The sequence below is a fragment of the Littorina saxatilis genome, linkage group LG15 (assembly GCF_037325665.1).
Source record: "Littorina saxatilis isolate snail1 linkage group LG15, US_GU_Lsax_2.0, whole genome shotgun sequence".
In the NCBI taxonomy this organism is placed as follows: Eukaryota; Metazoa; Mollusca; class Gastropoda; order Littorinimorpha; family Littorinidae; genus Littorina; species Littorina saxatilis.
This window is the reverse complement of record NC_090259.1, coordinates 19,664,282-19,684,706: the sequence shown is the minus strand read 5'-3', so window position 1 is coordinate 19,684,706 and position 20,425 is coordinate 19,664,282. Positions and strand designations below refer to the sequence as shown.

At 44.0% G+C, this 20,425-nt stretch overlaps 2 protein-coding genes across 2 annotated transcripts in view; both read right to left on the bottom strand.

Moving 5' to 3' along the window:
• The window catches only part of LOC138948777 (uncharacterized), a 408,503-nt gene that overhangs the window by 146,302 nt on the left and 241,776 nt on the right, over positions 1–20,425 (bottom strand). The window lies entirely within an intron of this gene.
• Positions 1,406–6,409, bottom strand: LOC138947944 (putative uncharacterized protein DDB_G0282499). The gene is made up of 3 exons (XM_070319469.1): positions 6,383–6,409; positions 4,386–4,439; positions 1,406–2,182 (listed from the first exon to the last, which is right to left on the bottom strand). The coding sequence occupies exons 1-3, from the start codon at positions 6,407–6,409 to the stop codon at positions 1,406–1,408; spliced, it is 858 nt and encodes a 285-aa protein (XP_070175570.1).

Here is a 20,425-nt window from a genome sequence, read left to right as displayed (position 1 = left end):
CTGTTGCTGCTAGCTTTCCACTGGGAGGAAGTGATCCGAATTTCCGAGCGACGGGACAATTTAGTAATGATAATTATGGAGAAAACAAAAAATCAACGGAGTCGCGCTACCCCGAAAGTCAAAGTATTTTGTTTTTGTGCCTTGACTTTTGAGATGACAAGAAAGATATCGAGAGCATTAACGTGATTTGTAAAAAAAACTAAAATTACAAATCACGGGGCGCTCAGACCCTTGATTTTAACTCCCAGGCTCAAAACTGTAAGGTTCAGCTGCTAAAGTTGCTTCTAGCTATGAATACTGCTTCTGACGTCATCGGAAATGTTACCCGGAATTTACCACGTCAGTACTCTTACGGACGTTCGAGATACAATGGCCGCCAGATGTGAACGCGAAAACGCTTCGCTTCAGCCACGAAATTCGTCGGATTCAGGGCCGGACTAGGCGAAGAGGAGGGGGGGGGGGGGGGTTGCCAGTGGTGGCCCAGGGGGATGTCACCCCTGGCGGCAGGGGCGGATCAGCTCATTTTATGACTGGTTTTTTTCAAAAGTATATCGTGAAGATATGTGTGTGAAGGCGCGAAGCGCTGAGCCGACGGCGCGAAGCGCCTAGCTCGCTAGGGGGGTCCGGGGGCATGCCCCCCCGGAAAATGTTGAAAAAAAGGATGCAATCTGGTGCATTCTGAGGATGATCATTACCAGTTTCAGGCAGCAGATTTTGTCACTGATTAATACCCCAAAAATTGAAACTCAATGTAAAATAAAGAAATGCATACCTCATTCAATATTTTTATTTTTTGGCTGGGGGGGGGGGGGGGGGGGGGGGTCCGAAAACCCTAGAACCCACCCACCACCCCCCCCCCCTCGTTGTGGGGGTCAGGGGGCGAAGCCCCCTGAAGCTGACGGGTAGGTCATATTCTGAGATAGGAAAATGGTCGCTCCTTGCATGAAACGGCATAAAATAAGCAATAATAAAAAAAAATTAAATAAGTAAGGTACATGTTTAGGCTAGGGGGGGGGGGGGGGTTGCGCAACCCCCATAACCCCCCCGGTAGTCCGGCCCTGGGATTATCGCCCAAAACGATTCCGAAATAAACTAAACCATGTGAGGGAAGGTGAGAAAACAATTTCCTACGGCATGCATATGTCTGGTTAACCTAAGTAACGCCAAAACGCAAATAAACGCGTTTTTAACACCAAAAATAGCCTGTTGTGGAGTGTCTGGTAACAGTGTGAGGGTCACCTTAGTCACAGGCTTATAACTCAAACAGATTTTGCTCTTTTCTAAAACGGTTTTCACCACTGGATAGAGCATATAAAACTCTTTAGGAACATGTACAAATATGAAAATCATGCAAAGATGACATGCGACTCATTCCGTGGTGGAGGGTCACATATTCTTACCTATATCACGGGGTGGTATCGATGATTGGCCATTGCCGATATGTTTTTCTGACGTAGAATGTATGTTCTGGGGGGAGTTGTCCTTGATGGCAGAAGACGGGGTAGTCAATGTATTCGTGGTTGGCGCTGTTGTCGGTATGGAAGGTATTGGTATTGCTGTTGCTGGTCTTCGAGTAGTTGCTGGACTTCGTGTAGTTGTTGTTCTTCGTGTAGTTGTTGGTCTTCGTGTAGTTGTCGTTCTTCGTGTAGTTGTTGGTCTTCGTGTAGTTGTCGTTCTTCGTGTAGTTGTTGGTTTTCGTGTAGTTGCTGGACTTCGTGTAGTTGTTGTTCTTCGTGTAGTTGTTGGTCTTCGTGTAGTTGTCGTTCTTCGTGTAGTTGTTGGTCTTCGTGTAGTTGTCGTTCTTCGTGTAGTTGTTGGTCTTCGTGTAGTTGTCGTTCTTCGTGTAGTTGTTGGTCTTCGTGTAGTTGTCGTTCTTCGTGTAGTTGTTGTTCTTCGTGTAGTTGTTGGTCTTCGTGTAGTTGTCGTTCTTCGTGTAGTTGTTGGTCTTCGTGTAGTTGTCGTTCTTCGTGTAGTTGTTGGTCTTCGTGTAGTTGTCGTTCTTCGTGTAGTTGTTGGTGTTGTTGTTGTAGTTGTTGGTATTGCTGTTGCTGGTCTTCGAGTTGTTGCCGGACTTCGTGTAGTTGTTGGTCTTTGTGTAGTTGTCGTTCTCCGTGTAGTTGTTCTTGTCGTTCTCCGTGTAGTCGTTGGTCTTGTTGTTGTCGCCGTCCGTGTTGTTGCTGATCTCAAACACACACACACACACACACGCACGCATGTACACGCACACACACACACACACACACACACACACACACACACACACACACACACACACACACACACACACAGAGTTTGTGAGACATTTGATTCCAGTAAGCAGAATTTAAAATCTGAAGGAACAGTGCTTCCCTGCTCTCATTTGCATTGTTTTAAGTTTTCTGAATATTTTTTTGCGTAGGGCGCCGTGCACATTATTACAAAGTATGTCTTGCTATGTATGTGAATCATTGCTAAATTCTAGAAAAAAAATTATGAACAAGAAAAGTAATTGCTGGTACAACAAATCTTCATTACACCAAATATTTCCCAGCAATGACATGATAATAAATTAATGAAAATGAAACAAGAAAAGCAAATGCTTTGTACGACTCTCCTTCGTCATTTGCAGTAGGGTTTTGTAGGTCTTAAAAGGAGGATTCCCCCCCCCCCCCCCAAAAAAAAAAAAAAAGCTGATCCTGCTTCGTAAAATAATGTTCAAGAGAACTTTCAAGTCTCATTGATTGACACAAACGTGATCCTCCTCATGTGACCTGTATCAATCCATTTAGCTATTGAACCGAAAGAATATTTCACATTATACTCAAACCAACCTCCTTCCCACCACCATCCCCTGATGTACTTAACTTCCACCAAATAAAAAAAATTTAAAGATTTTTTTAACAAAAATCATAATAATAATAATTATCCTACATACGTGAGAGAAACACCCGTGAGATAATAATCGTTCAAATCACACGTGTGTATATCATGTAAATGAGGTCATGTCAAGCAAGTCTGGCAGGGACCTGTTTTTCCACTGCTTATGATGCCAAAGTCACCGAGACAAACGTCATTATCGAAACAAAAACTGCGCTCGCTAATTACCCTCGATGAATCTTTAGAACTAACACGTCACGCCACACTTTCAGAGTGACGTTTCTTTGCTTTGACGTAATAGATTGCACGAGGCTTTAGAAGAGATCGAGGTTTCAAAACAAGCGTCTTCAATTTAGCTGCCTCGACGGCAAAACATTTTCAGTAATATACACGTAAGTACAGTATGTAGGATAAACAGAATACTACATGGCTTGCTGTGTCGTACCAGATTTACACTCGTTGCTTTTTCAAATAGTGAACAGCTCGCTTTGGCTCGCAGTTCAATATTTAAAAAAAAAACTCGTGTAAATCTGGTACGACACAGCAAGCCATGTGGTATTCTCTATTTATAGACAAAGTATGTATGCTCAGACACATAAGTGACCTCATTTCTGACACTATGACGTCATAACATGATGTCATCACCAACAGACTAGCCAAGACTGACCAAATTAAACAATTAAATGACATCATAGCTTGCTGAGGTCAAGAATTCTATCCTTGATAGCTCAATGGACATTTTCAGTGGTGAAAATCTTTTCCAGCAAACATTTTCATGCTGGGACTCTACAATTTGATGAAAACAAGTCACATTCTAGTAATGTCTGTTGATTACCGACACCTACAATTTCGTGAAATTTGGAGGCTTTTACTCCAAAAAAAACAACCTGAGAAAAGCTCAATGTAAAGCTTTAACAAACATGACCCCGCTGTGACCCAAACATGTGACAGGGGTCAACACAACTAGGGTCACGTCGGTAGATTACAAGTGAAGTGTTCAAAGTTTCAAAGCTCTAGCTTCAAAAACGCCTGAGATCACGTCAATGTTAGGTAATATTATGAATCAAACAAGACCCCCTGTGACCCTAACACATGACGAGGGTCAATCAAACTGGGGTCACTTCGTAAAATCATCAAACCCTAAACGTGTGCACAGTTTCAGAGATCTAGCTTTATAAACTTCCGATATAACCTCAACGTTAAGTTTTATTATCCACGGACGGACAGACACAATCATATGAATCCTAATACTCAACAATTACTCAAGTGAGTCAAAAAAAAGGACAGAATATTACCACGATTGACCAGGCACGTATTGATGAAGGTCAGTGACCCATAAGACCTCGTCCCACGTTCAAACAAGTCGTTGAGAATGATACACGGTCTCGCTTCACTGTAGGATAGGTTTGTTTTTTCGTAGATTATAGCGTAACACTGATTAACCATACTTGAAGTGCTGAAACAATCTGCGAAACACTCGTTGAGAGAGCGACACGTTTGTTGCGAAACCGTGGCGTTGGCCGGGTTACTGTGGCTAGCAAGCGGTCTGATGTTTTCTGCGGCCATGCAGCACGACTCTGAAGCTGAAAACAACAAACAAATAAACGATAAATAAACACAGAATCAAAAAAACAAGAAAGGTAGGCTGTTGGAACGTGTGTTACTGACAAAACAATACATTCACAAATATATCGACCCAACGGTCTTTTAAGTGCACAGACAAACAATTATTAACGAAAACGTATCTGGCTGATAAATAAACACACAAGGACACAAGCACAAACAAACAGAAATAAAAGCCCACTCGTGGGGAAAACACATAAACAAACAATACAAAACAACAAGAAAAGCAACTAAACTAAACTGCTTGCACACGACTCGCCTTCGTTACCCCCGCCCCTGCCTGGGCCACCTTGCCCCTTAGAAGACGCCTTTCCAGTTAAGGCCCAAAACCCCCGATAAGACATTTTTAAGACACTGTTTCCTAAGACTGTTCATAGCCTCTAAGTTTACCCCCATTTTAAGACCTGATTTTCTCAGGTTTTTGTAGACCTGTCTTAAAAGGTGGATTCTAATTCCTGATTATGACCCCTATACCCCCCCCCCCCCCCCCCCAACAAAAAAAAATAAAAAAATAAAATAAAAATGTTCTAGCTTCATTAAATAATGTTCAAGAGAACTCCTTATGTGACCTGTATCAATCCATTTAGTTATTCAACCCTAAGGATATTTTACAACCGGCACGGTGGCCCAGTGGTAAGGCGTCCGCCCCGTGATCGTGAGGCCCACCCCCCCCCCCCCCCCAAAAAAAAGAAAAAAGTTCTAGCTTCATTGAATAATGTTCAAGAGAACTCCTTATGTGACCTGTGTCAATCCATTTAGTTATTCAACCCTAAGGATATTTTACAACCGGCACGGTGGCCCAGTGGTAAGGCGTCCGCCCCGTGATCGTGAGGTCGTGGGTTCGAACCCCGGCCGGGTCATACCTAAGACTTTAAAATTGGCAATCTAGTGGCTGCTCCGCCTGGCGTCTGGCATTATGGGGTTAGTGCTAGGACTGGTTGGTCCGGTGTCAGAATAATGTGACTGGGTGATACATGAAGCCTGTACTGCGACTTATGTCTTGTGTGTGGCGCACGTTATATGTTAAAGCAGCACCGCCCTGATATGGCTCTGCGTGGTCGGCTGGGCGTTAAGCAAACAAACAAACAAACAAAAGATATTTTACATATTAACTTGGCGTACGAACGGAATCAGTTAACACACCGTTATTATTCTGCTCGATAAGTTGACAGGTCTCCGTGTCTCCCGGTTCTGAAAAAAGACAAGAGCTTCAGTTGTGGCATATTTTCGAGAAAAGAACAAAATATCAACACCACCACCACCACCCCGACCAACAACAACAACAACAACAACAAACGAGTCTCAAATCACCCCCAAAGAGGTACACAGTTCGGTCAGGTTTCAGGTATGGAAAACTGATCCCACACACCTAAAAACTAGTGTTTGAACACAGTGCTAAAGGCAAATTCTGTTCGTGTAAAGCTTATCCATCGCAGATCTAGCCACTAGTCTTGCACATGGGATAGTGCCACCCCTCCACTTGGTCACATACTAATAATGAACAGCATGGGCGCCCTCTGCGCACAGTGGCCATTTTGTAACTTCTTCTTCTTCTTCTTCAGCGTTCCAGAATTTTCTGGTTACGTGTGAGCTCGTTTGCCCATTTGGGTTCCCCACACTATGCTCTCTCAGAGCATAGTCAGTTTCACTCCGCTTTCGTTGAGTAGGCATGCTGAGTATTTTCGTGTTTCCATAACCCACCGAACTCTGACATGGATTACAGGATCTTTTCCGTGCGCACTTGGTCTTGTGCTTGCGTGTACACACGAAGGGGGTTAAGTCACTAGCAGGTCTGCACATAAGTTGACCTGGGAGATCGGAAAAATCTCCACTCTTAACCCACCAGGCGGCAGCGACCGCGATTCGAACTCACGACCTCCCGATTAGGAGGCCGACGTCTTACCACCACGCCACTGCGCCCGTCCGGCATTTTGTAACGAGTTGTTTCGTAAATGCAACCAGTGGCTTATCAAGAAATAAATTCATCAACAAATTTCAAACCACCACGTCAGAATGTTGCTTTTTGGTATGTGACCAAATGCCGGAGGGATGGTCTTAATATATTCCATATAAAAGCCTGGCCAGAACTGAGACGGTGAGCCATACTGTTTGCACGGAAAAGGGGTGTGCCTTTAAAAGAAAGGGGTGTGCTTTTCAAACGGCAATTTTCTACGTACAAGTGTTTACTGTTGCTTTTCCCTGTGTATGTTTTTCCTTGACAGTAGCGGGACTTGACTGGCATTAGCTACATTTCAGATTCGAGAGACACACCCCCCGCTTGGGACTGGCCTTTTATTTCCCACTTGTGTGCGACCTGTGTGTGTGTGTGTGTGTGTGTGTGTGTGTGTGTGTGTGTGTGTGTGTGTGTGTGTGTGTGTGTGTGTGTGCGTGCGTGCGTGCGTGTGTGTGTGTCGGTGATAGTGCGTTCGTGTGTGTGTGTGTGTCTGCAGGTGTGTGTGTGTGTCTGCAAGTGTGTGTGTGCGTGGCGGATTTAGGGGGGGTTAAGGGGACCCGGGCCCCCCTTCAGGGAAAAAAAGGGAGAGAGAGAGAGAGAAATGACAGTTTCTGAGCTCAGGTGGCCCTAGATTGCAGCATTTTGCTTCCTTGAAAAAAATAATTCTGGGGGGGGGGGGGGGGGCATGCCCCCGAACCCCCCTAGCATGTTTGGGGGCTTCGCGCCCTCAATTAGGGCGCAAGCGCCCTCAATTCAGGCGCTTCGCGCCTTCAAGTTTGTGCAAAAATGTTTGGGTGGCCCCCCCTTTCCTTAAGATCCTGGATCCGCCCTTGGTGTGTGAGTGTGTATGTGTGTATCTGTGTCTTTGTGTCTGTGATAGTGCGTTCGTGTGTGTGTGTGGAAACCATATCTCAAAAACTACTCAACAGATCTTACCGGATGAGGCCGGACTCGTTCCTCCCGATGGCTGTACGACTCTACAACCAGTCCCGGTGAATGTGAAACATGTAGTATACTAGATAGACTTGAGTGCTGTGAAATGTTACTGTGAGGACTATGGGTGATGTGAACTGTGCTGTGAGGACTATGGGTGATGCGAACTGTGACTGCGGAAGGACAATGAGTGCTGTGAACTGTGGTACGTATAGGGGGGGGGGGGTATGATGTAATGTAATTTGTGATAATGTATGGGGGTTATGATGTAATGTATATATGTATGATGATGTATTCTGTGTCGATTGTGAATGTATGGTGGGGTGGGGTGGGGGGGGGTGGTACGATGTAATTTAATGAACGATGATGTACTTGGTGTTTGATAGTGTATGATTGTTTGTTAGTTGTAGATATAGTACGATGTCTGATGTTGTAATGTTTGTGCGTGTGTTATAATGCAATATGTTATGATGTAATGTATGATGATGTATTCGGTGCATGATAGTGGAGGTATGCTTGTTAGTTGTAGATCTAGAACGATGTTTGAGGTTGTAATGTTTGTGCGGGTGTTATAATGCAATATGTAGCCGTATGAGGGCCCCAGTGTGTGAGTTGTACATGGCCGGGTGCTAGAGTGCTGCATGAATGAGTAAGTGCATGTGGAACTGTATGACTGGGTGAATTGTGGGTTGCGTACGTCCGAGGGGCACATGTAGTCTGTGTGTCTGAAGTAGTGGGTATGTTGCGTAAGGGTTTGCTGATATTGAACTTCAGTTGTGTTTTGTAAATGTCTATGTATCAGTGTATCATGTCTTGCCACACGCATGCCAAATTTCCTTGTATTGATGAGGACAATAAAACTTCTTGTATCTTGTATCTTGTATTAAATTTGATGAATGGATATTTATTTAATGCGAAATGGAAATAAAGAAGGGATGTTCTTGTGCCGTTTTTCTCAGATTTGTTATATAAATACATCAGTAACCCGACGAAAGACACGTTGATAAAAGACATCAATAACCCGACGAAGACACGTTGATAAAAGACAGCAATAACCCGACGAAAGACACGTTGATTAAAGTCAGCAATAACCCGACGAAAGACACGTTGATAAAAGACAGCAATAACCTGACGAAAGACACGTTGATAAAAGACAGCAATAACCTGACGAAAGACACGTTGATAAAAGACAACAATAACCCGACGAAAGACACGTTGATAAAAGACAGCAATAACCTGACGAAAGACACGTTGATAAAAGACAGCAATAACCCGACGAAAGACACGTTGATAAAAGACAGCAATAACCCGACGAAAGACACGTTGATAAAAGACAGCAATAACCCGACAAAAGACACGTTGATAAAATAGAGCTTAAACAATGACCACGAGTTGATTACTGGAAAATAAACCACGAGTGGGTATTTGCAGCCGCTTGGTGAATTACCAAGCGGCTGCAAATACCCACGAGTGGTTTATTTTCCAGTAATCAACGAGTTGTCGTCATTGTTTAAGCTATTTATACAACGAACAACACGGGTCGAACATGCAGTCATGCAGACGACATTTTGTACGCAATTTCATTTCAGCCTAATCACTCAGAGTGTCAAATGCGCGTCATTCAAATAGTCCCTATTCTTTTACTTTATTCTTAGTCTCCGACTCGTCGGCATTATACTTGTCTGGTCTAAATATCGGACCCCATTGCTACGATTAAAACACAATAGCGTTTATATAGCTATTCTGACACTTTACATTCTGTGTTAAAATCATGTTTTTGTCAGCAACAAGGACCAGAATGGTCCATGTCGTTGATAGCAGACGACGGTTCCCTTTCCGCATGAAGCCACGGAAATAACCGAACATTGAAAAACCCACGGACATGTATTACGGAGAAAACTCGGGATAACCGGATGTTTAGCATTACGTCAATATGCTAGGAATCATATGACGTCATGACGTATCGTGCTTGCCTACGTAGATTGTATATGTTCGAAAGTCTGACTTCTGTTGTGAATTCGCGTGGTGAAGGCTGCGGTAAATCTGTAGATGATAAGAGAACAAGCATTGTCTCAGAAGAAACGACTAAATGTTTCAGACCGGTAACTTCATTTCAACATTGCACTATATAATGGACGTTCTATGTGACAGGAGAGTTTGCTGATTTTGTGTTAAACATTGGAGAGATCGTCTGCTAGAATCAGAGATGGTCAGAGATAGGTCGCTTCAGATTGCAGCTTCTGGAAATTTGCAAGGTTTGTTGCCTGTTAAAGAACTGGATTTTACACGTACAGTAAGCAACAACAAAAACACACACAAAGCAAATGGCATCGTCTGTCGACTATAGTCACAGAAACAAACCTGGCGAGGTATGCGTGTACTTCATACACGTCAGCCATTGTTGTTACAGTTTTGAGTCAACGTTGTACGTATTCTTCCGCAACAGGGTCCAATCGTCTGGGTTTCAAATGTTCTAAAAATAAATTCTAGTGTTGATTATTTTTTAGCCCTCTTTATTCTTACTTCGAATAATCCACGTGTGATTTTTGGTGTAATCAAAGTAGTTCGTTCTAATTTCTCACTTGTCTAAAAATAATCAACTACATTTAATCCAGGAGTTGTATAAAGAGCAATAACCCGACGAAAGACACGTTGATAAAAGATTTACTCACCCCAATCCTGTGAGTATTTAATATCTTGGGCGCATTCTTGGTTCATCATTTTGGCCTGCCACACAACTGTCAAAACAATAGGAGCAAATGCTCACACGACTGACCTTCATCTTGGGCAATATTTATCAGAAACCAGGGCCGGACCAAGTTCGTTTGAGGGGGGGGGGGGGTCCAACTGAAGGCAGGGGTCCAGAAGACCAAATAAACTGAGGGAGTTGGGGGAAGAGCTTAAAAAGTCCACTTTTTTTCTCTCTGAAAGGTACATTGGATGGCCGGGGGGGGGGGGGGGGGTCCGGAACCCCAGGACACCCCCCCCCCCCCCCCCAGATCCGGCCCTGGAAACAAATTATTTGCTGCTCCAACTGCATAAACTTTGAAAGAAAACGACAATTTCGATCGGTAATCTTGAACTTTAGTGTGTTAAATTCATAGCTCGGAATCCAGTGGCATTTTTTACTTATTTTTAATACAGGTCCCTGTAATCAAGCCAACGAAATTTGTCGTAACATTAATTTAACACACTAAAGTTCAAGATTACCACAATTTCCTCATTTTTAACCAGGGTCAATCAGACTTGGGTAATGTTTCGAGGCATCAACCCCTTAAATAATAAGATTCAAATCTCTAGTTTCAATCTTTTTTTTTTTACCTGAACCAAGGACCTGGTGGCCGAGTGGTAACGCACTTGCGAGAGGTTGCGAGTTCGACCCTGGGTCAGGGCGTTAGCAATTTTCTAATCCCTTTCCTAACATAGGTGGTGGGTTCAAGTGCTAGTCTTTCGGATGAGACGAAAAACCGAGGTCCCTTCGTGTACACTACATTGGGGTGTGCACGTTAAAGATCCCACGATTGACAAAAGGGTCTTTCCTGGCAAAATTGTATAGGCATAGATAAAATAAAAAAAATGTCCACCAAAATACCCGTGTGAGTGTGACTTGGAATGATAGGCCGTGAAAATAATAGGATACGCGCCGAAATGGCTGCGATCTGCTGGTCGATGTGAATGCGTGATGTATTGTGTAAAAAATTCCATCTCACACGGCATAAATAGATCCCTGCGCCTTGAGTCCGAGTCTGGAGATACGCGCGCGATATAAGACTTCATATAACCAGAGACATACATACACATCTAGTGAGTCAAAAAGAATGTGCGTACATTCACACACACGCATACATACAGGCAAACTCAAATGCAGGTTGTGTGTGTGTGTGGTGGGGTGTGTGTGTGTGGTGGGGGTGTGTGGTGTGGTGTGTGTGCATGAGAGAGAGAGAGAGTCTAGAGAGAGAGAGAGAGAGAGAGAGAGAGAGAGAGAGAGACTGAAAGAGAGAGGAAAGAGTGAGTGAAAGAGACAGAGATCTTTCGTGTGTGTGTGTGTGTTTTTTTATGTGCTTCATTTTGAAAATAATCATATGTATTAAATGCCCTATATATGCCTCAAAACAATAAAACACATAGTAACTGAATCAACTTTCTCTCTCTCTCTCTCTCTCTCTGTCTCTCTCTCTCTCTCTCTCTCTCTCTCTCTCTCTCTCTCTCACGCACACACACACACACACACACACACACTCTCTCTCACAAACACACACGTACGTACACACACACACACAGGGAGCAGTTGTGTGTTGTTGTGGAGTTTTTCAGAGGGGGGGGGGTCCGGAGGGGGGGGGGGGGGGGTGGGAGCATTTATTAGGTGGGAGGGTCCGGAGGGGGTTGGGGCCATTTTCCTGGTGCTCAGTAGAAAACACAGAGAAATAAAGCAGTGCGAAAGAAAAGACAATTTTACTCACATGCCAGTAGTAGCTTCCAAGGGACTGAGCACACTTTCATGATGAACTGGCGAATATGATACACAAGGGTTGTTTTTCTGTAGAAGTTGCTTGCCTTAAAACAGTTGAATCATGCGTGATTTACATTCATGAATCGATTCAAGTGAAATGCATACACAGATCAGAGATCTACAGTATCTCTGCACAGATCTAGACTTGAATTGTTCAGGAAATGACGTCATGTACCGACACGTTTCATCCATAGCATATGACGTCATAATTGCTGTTCTGTCTAACCACAGGCAGAAGGTATCGTTCACTGCACCAACACTATCATAATCAGACTACTTAGTAGTCTTATTATGATAGTGTTTGTGTAGTGAACGATACCTTCCGCCTGTGGTCTAACCAGAGATCTGTCCGGTCTAATCCATAGTCTAACTTATTTCTGTAGTCTAGCATGATTGCCATGAGCGACTCAGTGACGTAGCGAGAGATGCGGTTCGTAGACCTGTGTAACGAGATTTTGTCAATTCGATGCTAATCCTGCAGACTTTTATTTTGCACATTGATTTTTGGCTCACGTAAGTGTAGCCTATGCGATGCTAACTTTTGTCTGTCTGTGCGTGCGTGCGTATGTATGTATGTGGTAGAAACTCTAACATTTGAAGACGTCACATTACATTGACGTCACATTATGACGTAAGAGGGTTTGACGTCACGCGAAGGAATTACTGAAAGTCTCGGTCATTGTTTTTTTGAGCGGGCCGAGACTAGTTGGCAGTCGTGTCCCTGTAAGTAAGCTACATGCAGACAGACAGATCTAGATCTAGCGTCTGCTTTCTTGCACAGTTTCACCTATGCTCTTTCTGTGTGTGTGTGTGTGTGTGTGTGTGTGTGTGTGTGTGTGTGTGTGTGTGTGTGTGTGTGTGTGTGTGTGTGTGTGTGTGTGTGTGTGTGTGTGTGTGTGTGTGTGTGTGTGACGGAGTGATTGAGTTTGTGTTACTGTTTGTCGATTTCTTACGTGAGCCTTGAAGGCTTCGCCTCTTGTTGTTGTTAGCTGTTTGTTTCCATGTGGATGTGTTATGTGCAATTAAACGGGTACGGACACACGTTTTACACATGGGTTACATGAGTTACAAAGTATTTAAAACGACGGTGTGTGTGTGTGTGTGTGTGTGTGTGTGTGTGTGTGTGTGTGTGTGTGTGTGTGTGTTTAAGGGTCCCCTGTAAATGAGCTTTGTCACGGGTTTTTCTTGCAGTTCCGAACAAGCTTTATTACTGCCGAACACTGAAAAGAAGGAGTCGCATTTTGGCGAATAGCCTTGGTTTTGTAAAGAACTACGACAGACAATGCTAATGGTTCCAGTAAGCGACTTTGCATGCGACAAGTTATACCTAGTATCTGGGTCAGGCACAAATATGTATACCCATCAGTCTCTGCCAATGATGAACTACTGATTATCCCCAAGTTCTGACAAATATCGCCAATAACTTTATCTTATCCTGGCTCGCGAATTCAGTACTGCGCCGCTCTCTCGTCACCGAAAAGAAACGGGAATTGAATTTTTTTTTTTTTTTAACTTATTAACAAAAATAATTAAAAAAATCAAATAATATTTAGCGTAGTGTTGCAGTTAGCCACCAGGTCACAGTGACCGGTGTTCACCCCTGTGCCACGCTGAGGCCCAACACTTCCGGCTTCGACAGGGGGCGTCCTACTAAGAGCTGCGTGCTACGTCATCAAAACATGTGCTAACAGCAGCTATCCAACGGCTTGTCTCACTTCTATAAGGATTGAGAAAATCGGACACAATTTTTAGTGCGCTTAGTCAATAAATCGTTAAAGATTTTTTAGCATGATGAAGTCACTACAGCGCAAAATGTCATAGCTGCTTTTGCGTTAAAAATGTGAGGGCTACTGGCAGCCCTTTACTTAAAACACCCTAAATAGCAAATGATAAATTATAGTCGAAGCTTCAAGACTTGCAAATTCATAATAGTGACCCATGGGTGGGAGCCCAAAATGTTGCCAGGACTGAACATTTTGGAAGGCCGGGGTCCACGGGCCGCTAAGGCTCCTGCGGGGATAAGGGGCGGCGCCCTTGCTGGGGGGTCTAGGGGCGCAGCGTTCCCCATCCGAAAATGAATGTTAGCATTTTAGGGAGGGTTTAGGTGGCCTCTCCTGACTCTAAATCTAACAAACACGCTTTTTGGAGATGCATAATGTATAAATCTTGTTTAACTTGAAGGTATTTGAAACTGACCAGCTGAAAATGAATTTTAGCATTTCATGAGGGGCTATTTGAGCCTCTCCTGGCTTTAAAACTGGAAACAGCACACAATTATTATATTTTTTTGTGGAAAAGGGTGAATGCACAAAATTAAAAAAAACTCTTTACGTAAAGGTGTTTGGTTGCATCACTCATGCTAGGGGGTCTACAAAAACAAGTGGTAAACACATTTCAAGAAGGGTTTTAGAAGCCTCTCCTTAATTGCTTGAACAAAAACTTAAAATTGGAGATGCACAAAATTAAAAAGGTATTTGATTCCATCACCTAGTTTTGTCTTTGATTTAAAAAAAATGTTTACCGCATTCAAGGAAAATCGCCATGCTAACAAAAAGTTAGGCAAACACAGGAAATAACAGTCACCTCCCTTGTATTACACATTTTTACTTGTAGCTTATGATTTAATCATTGCAGGTGGTATATTCTCAAATAATTGTTGAACCATACTTGAACGCCAGATAGCAAAACAAATCTGGATAGATAAATGATTTGGCCTTCTCCTCGTTTGTAAACGTGGCCAAGTTAAGCCTATTCTGAATTTTGGTCGATTTTTTAATTGGTACATTACGTTTTTGTCAGGTCCATTTTGGGGGTACCCTAACTTCGGCAGCGGTCACGTGATACCTACAACATGAATCTTTCATCTGAAAAGTGTGCACGGTAGCCAATTGAAGGGCCTTTAATGGCATATACAGTTAGAATGAAATGACACGGCAATGAATGTTTTAGTTGGGGTACGAAATGGGTGCAATAATTGTTTTGCTCAGTTTAGTTCTAATTAAAATGAGATGAAAATTAAGGAGGCTAAACGGACGATGTTCTGTCATGCGCGGTGACAAGAAAACTGATCGGGAAGAAACTTCAAAACGCATCGAACTTGGTGGTTTGGAAGGCGCCGGAGACGTACTGCAATCGTCAGCATCAACAGATGATTCCAATGCCTCAGGGAAGACTCTCGAATATATAGGACAGGAGGCAGGCAGTACCGTCTGAAAGGTAAATGGAAAGGCGTAAGCTCTACTTAAATTCCTGGATCGGCATCTTATCTCATGAAGCTTGGTGGCAGAACAATGTGTCCCTAACAATGCCTCAGGGAAGGAGTAGATATACCTAGAACGATCTAAATTTCAAATCAAAAGTCGGTTTCCAGCTACAACACGAACAGCCTCATACCCCCACGCTAGCTCGATGACGCGATTCAGCAGGCCGTCATCCGCAAAGGAGAGACGCCAATCTGGCAAGACAGTCGTGACACAGAAGAGTCAGACATCAGCCATGTTGTTCTGCAACGCCAAGAACGACCTATTCTTTAAATGCTAACCCCAAAGGACGACTTGGCAAGCCAGACTGTCTTGGAAAAGGTCCCAGGGATAAGCCTGCCGAGGCACCGTGGCCATCACCTGAAATGCAAATCAATTGACATTAGCGTACATACTCACAACTGCTCTGCAATGTCATAAATCGCATCCATCACCTCATCCAGTGTCGGACGAAGACTCGGCTCAGCGGACCAGCAAGCGGTGTACAGGTCTCGGTACTGCTGAAGAAACGAACTCCCCTCAGAATCCATGGCAGTCTCAGCCACTGGCACGGACGGGCGGAGGTTGTTCTGCACGACGTTGAAGATGATGCACTCTCGGGGATAAGACTCGAAGGGGAACTGGCGGCTGTCGAGGCACCACATGGTGACAGCCAGGGAGTACACGTCACAGGGGAAGGAGGGGGCGGGGGTTTGGCTGGAAAAGAGTTCAGGAGCGCGGAATGCCACCGTGCCCTCGATCCTTGACCCCCAGGTCTCGCCCACCACGTGCAGGGCGCCAAGGTCACACAGACGCAAGGTCTGCTCTTCAGGGCAGAAGACGCAGTTAGCGGGTTTCAGGTCAAGGTGAAGGACGCCCCGCGAGTGAAGGTAGCTGAGGCCCTCCATCATGTGACTGGTGAAGAACAGCATGTGCTGCAAGGTCATCTCGTGGCGTGGGTCAGACAGGTAGGATTCCAGTGTGACGCTCCCCGCATAGCTCATCACGACACAGGCCCCGGGCTGCCAGCCCTGCAGGGAACTAGCGCCCAGCACAGACACCACGTTCTCGTGGTCCAGGTCAAACTCCAGAGCCTTCAGTTCTCTCTCGTAGGTCTCCCTCGCCACCTCGTCGTCGATGTAGGAGTGGAAGTTCTTGCACACAACCATTCGTTCTTTGTAATATCCCAGAGACACTGTGCCGAAGCCGCCACGACCAAGCAGCTTCTCTTGACGAATCTCCTCCGGGCGAATGAGTTTGTCACAAAGGGAGGATGGATTGCTGGAGACTGGTGACACGGGAGGGTGTTCGGCGCGTTCAGGACTTGCAGGGGAAGAGGGAGAGGCAGCGTTCATAAGGCTGGGAGTGTCTACAGTGTCACATCGCACGTGTTCAATGTTTGCAGAATGCACAGCATCACGGATGAAGGGAGCAGGAGACACGGGCGCCAGAGCACTAGCTTCACACACAGCCAACAAGCTGTCAGTAGTGGCTGACAGGCCATCACACTCGGGACGAGGAGGAAGTTCACAAGTGGACAAAGTGTCAACAGTCAGCGCACAGAAGCTGGAGACTCTCTCAGCCGACGACGAGAATAATCCGACTCCGAGGCACTCACGATACACAGAAACACCATTGCCAGACAATCTCGAATCACAGCCAGGCGAAGAGGGGAAGACGAAGGCACTGGAAGCACTGGTGTCCAAGAAGCACGTGGTCGCAGACCTCCCATCCTCAGAGATTTCACCAAGCGAAGCTCCGTCACAATACACCGAGTCATCATAGTCAAGTTCCAGGGACTGAGGCAGACGCTCCCTCGAAGACTTGAGGGAAGGGGTGGAGGCAGCAGCAGCAGCGGGAAGACAGGTCGGGGAGGCAAGCAGGCCAAGGTCTGCAGAACTCTCTGGAATCTTGATCCGCCAGGAAGACGAGGTAGCCATGGTGACAGGAACGTGAAGCAGTGACGGTGGACAGGGAACTGGAAAAAAACCAGACATGGAATCTGATGAAACGGGGGACACATGACTGCAAACTGGAGCACCAGCACACACACAAAACCACCGCGGGTTACCAAACAAATGATTCTGCCGTTACTTTTGCACACTGGATCTTCCATGAATATAAACATAAAAACACCAGAAAGACGCGGCCCGGAAGAAAACACCTCTAATCAGCAAGATAAACGACTGACAAAAAGAAACACAACAACAACAACAACAACAAAAATGTACAAAAATAAAATCCTAACCACAACAAGTAAAAAAAAAAATTGCATACCCAAAAAAGGAAACAGCATAAAAAAAACAGCTGGGTACAAAATGACAAAAACAGAAGAGAATACACAGGTTAAAAAGAAAACAAAAAACAAACGACGCAATAGCTACGGTTACGCCGTCGTTTAGACAGCGTGAAGCTATGTTTCCATTTAGCGACGCGGCGGCGGCACGATGGCGAATTTCGCTGTGAGAGAAATCTTATTCATCCCTTAAAAGCGGCGCGGCGGGCGGAATTTTGTTCTTTCTGGCTTGACTTCTTCTTATAAATCGGTTAAAAAAAGCTCACACAACCATACCGAAATTAAGAGAAACTCTATTTGAAGCTACTTATGTTGGTTAGAAAACTGAAAAGACGAGAAATGTAAGAAAAACCCTCTTTTGTTTAAAACAAAATGCTCAAAAAGCGGAACGAACACGGTGCCTTTGACAACCTTTGAAGAAATTCTTGCGGAACAGGAAAGGCGAAAACAATAGTTGTACATACCTAGATTGATTCTCTGTCGTAGTCGACCAAGTCCGACTCCTCCACTCGAAGGACACAGATAATTCAGAGAAAAGAATCACCAACAGTAAGTAACAACATCGAGTTGAAGCGTTGATGGTTGACGTTGAAGATTGGCGTTGATGACTGACGATGATGATTCAGGTCTGAGAGACACCTCAAGTAGTCCAAAGATCTTAGTAAGTCCAAGCAAAATCCAAAGAGCGATGTACACGTCGTGACACAGAGACAGTCAAGAGCGAACTGACAGACAACTGATTCAGCAGTTAACCAAGATGGCACCAAGTGACGCTGTGACGTCACGCGATCCGACCAATCGCTGATCGTTCTTCTCGGATGACTGCCGCTGGTCGGTGTTGGGTCACTGCCGGAAGGCTAATGTCACGGACTACCGGTCAAGTGTTTCCAAGACTTTTTCACTTGGGGTCCGGAGTGGCTAGACAATGAAGACATTGAATGAAGAGACGAGAAGATGACATACATCGTGCTATTGTACATGGCCGTGAGCTCTGGCGAGAAGGCTCGATTCATTAGAGTTCATTATTATCATTAGTCCACCAAAAAAAGTTGTATGTTTCCGGTCACCCGACCCTACCTAGTTTTTTCCCGCCGACCCTAGACTTTTTTTATTGCATTTGTAAAAAAAAAGATAAAAAAGCGTAAAAACGAAAGTAACAGACGGCAGACGACACAAGGGGGATAACCCCGCATCCCTTTTGTGTCATTTGTTTTGTAATGTGTTGTCTTTCTCTTTGTATAGTAAGTCCAGTCTCTTTGCGTCATTGTACAGTTATTTTCTACCCTGACAACAAAACAAAAAACAAAACAAAAATCCCTACCTACCTACCCTAATTTTTGTAGCCATGTTACCAGAAACATACAACGTTGTTTTTTTTTGCCTTACATATTATAAGTGTTCTGTGTGTGCGCGCCTAAGATTTTGAAGACCGTTGTTGGACATGTGTATAATTCTATAGATGAAACAATCTTCCGGGTTTATGCCTTTAAAACAATTCGTCACAAATGCTGACATTTTGAAATTATGCATTTTATCATTGACTCCGCTTTATAATAGATTTTCTTTATATCGCCTTTATCAAAACAAACAGATGAAACTGTGTTTTGTCATTTTGGAGAAAAGCTAGACTTTCGGAAACAGAGCAGTGATCGAGTTACGAGTTTTCTGATGGGAACACATTCTATTTCTGAACAAGAATTGTAAAACAAACGCTGGTAAAATCACACACAAAAGTTCTTGTGAAAATGAATGCTTTAAATAATATCTTGATTTCAATAACCTTGTTTTTGCGACGATAAGATGAGTATCATCTATCTTCTGTGTAAAACAGGTAGCAGTTTTAAAGACTTTCTGGAAATGGAATTTAACAACAACAACAACGACGTAAGAACACCCCACAAGATATCGTTCGAAGGCGATACAAGAAAAGTCAATAATAAGCGCAAATAATTAAAAAAAATACAGATTAACAACAACAAAACAACAACAACAAGTTCTTGCATCGTTTGATATTTGTTGCCGCGAGCTTTGAACAACAGTGTCGAAACAATGAACAGTGGTTATAATAAAATTTAATTAGAATTAATGTCAGTGTTTGACTTTTACAAAAAAAAGGCCCTTTTCCAAGTAGCAGCACATTTACCATTGGCATAAGTCAAATTTGACACACGAGTGAGGATTTTATAACTATAAGTTGAGGAGAGTCATAAATTCTAATGGGGCCAATCCAATCCAATATATACAATACGATATATGATTGCCGATGATTGCGAAGTGGAGGGAGATAACTCCGTCGTTCTTGAATGATTGTCTCCCTTTCTAGAGGAGCAGAATGGACAGGGGCCTGTGTCGTTGACCAAGATTTACGATCTCTTGTAAGTTGTAGATCTATGATTTGCTTGCAGTTTCACAGTAGTAGCTCTTGAAATGTTTAGATTATTTGTGTCTATTAAAGTACTAACGCTTGTTTTGGTGTTTGGGAAAAAAAAGGTTAAATTGGAATCGGGTGTGTGTATGCTTCAGTGTTCAACCCAAACGTAGTTTGGCTGACGGCTCGCAGTTTGAAAACAGTAACTGAGAAAGACGAACAACGAGACAGTGAGACGGACACATTTGCCATCAATTTAGTGCTCTTTATTCAGGCGACCTCGTTGAACCGGGCGAGGTGTAGTTGTAAAAAGCGATTTCTTCTGCCGAACCCCATTACCGGCTTCGAAAAAAAAAAAGCAGACAAGCGATCGAACGAACACTGAACTTTTCTATTGTGACTCGACCGATCATTGCACTTCTTTCTCCTTAGGAAATCAAGACTTTTCTTTTCTTTCTGTCACCTCCTCCACCACCCACTTCTCTGTTACCATTCACCCGCCCAGCCCTTCCATCTCCCCCCCCCCCCCCCCCCCCTCGGCGCCTCTTTCCTCATATTGTGTTCTTGGCCTGTCGTCGATTGCTTGCTTTCTACCTTTTCCTTCTCTTTTGTTGTTGTTTACTTCGTCTGCCGTCTATTGTTGAGT

Excerpts from the sequence above, each read along its gene's own strand:
- LOC138947944 (XM_070319469.1), bottom strand. The coding sequence starts at position 6,409 with ATGCCGGACGGGCGCAGTGGCGTGGTG. Across the intron at positions 4,440-6,382 it reads ACGGGCGCAGTGGCGTGGTG|CTTCAGAGTCGTGCTGCATG; the intron begins GTAAGACGTCGG and ends TGTTGTTTTCAG. Across the intron at positions 2,183-4,385 it reads CAGACCGCTTGCTAGCCACA|ATCAGCAACAACACGGACGG; the intron begins GTAACCCGGCCA and ends TGTGTGTTTGAG.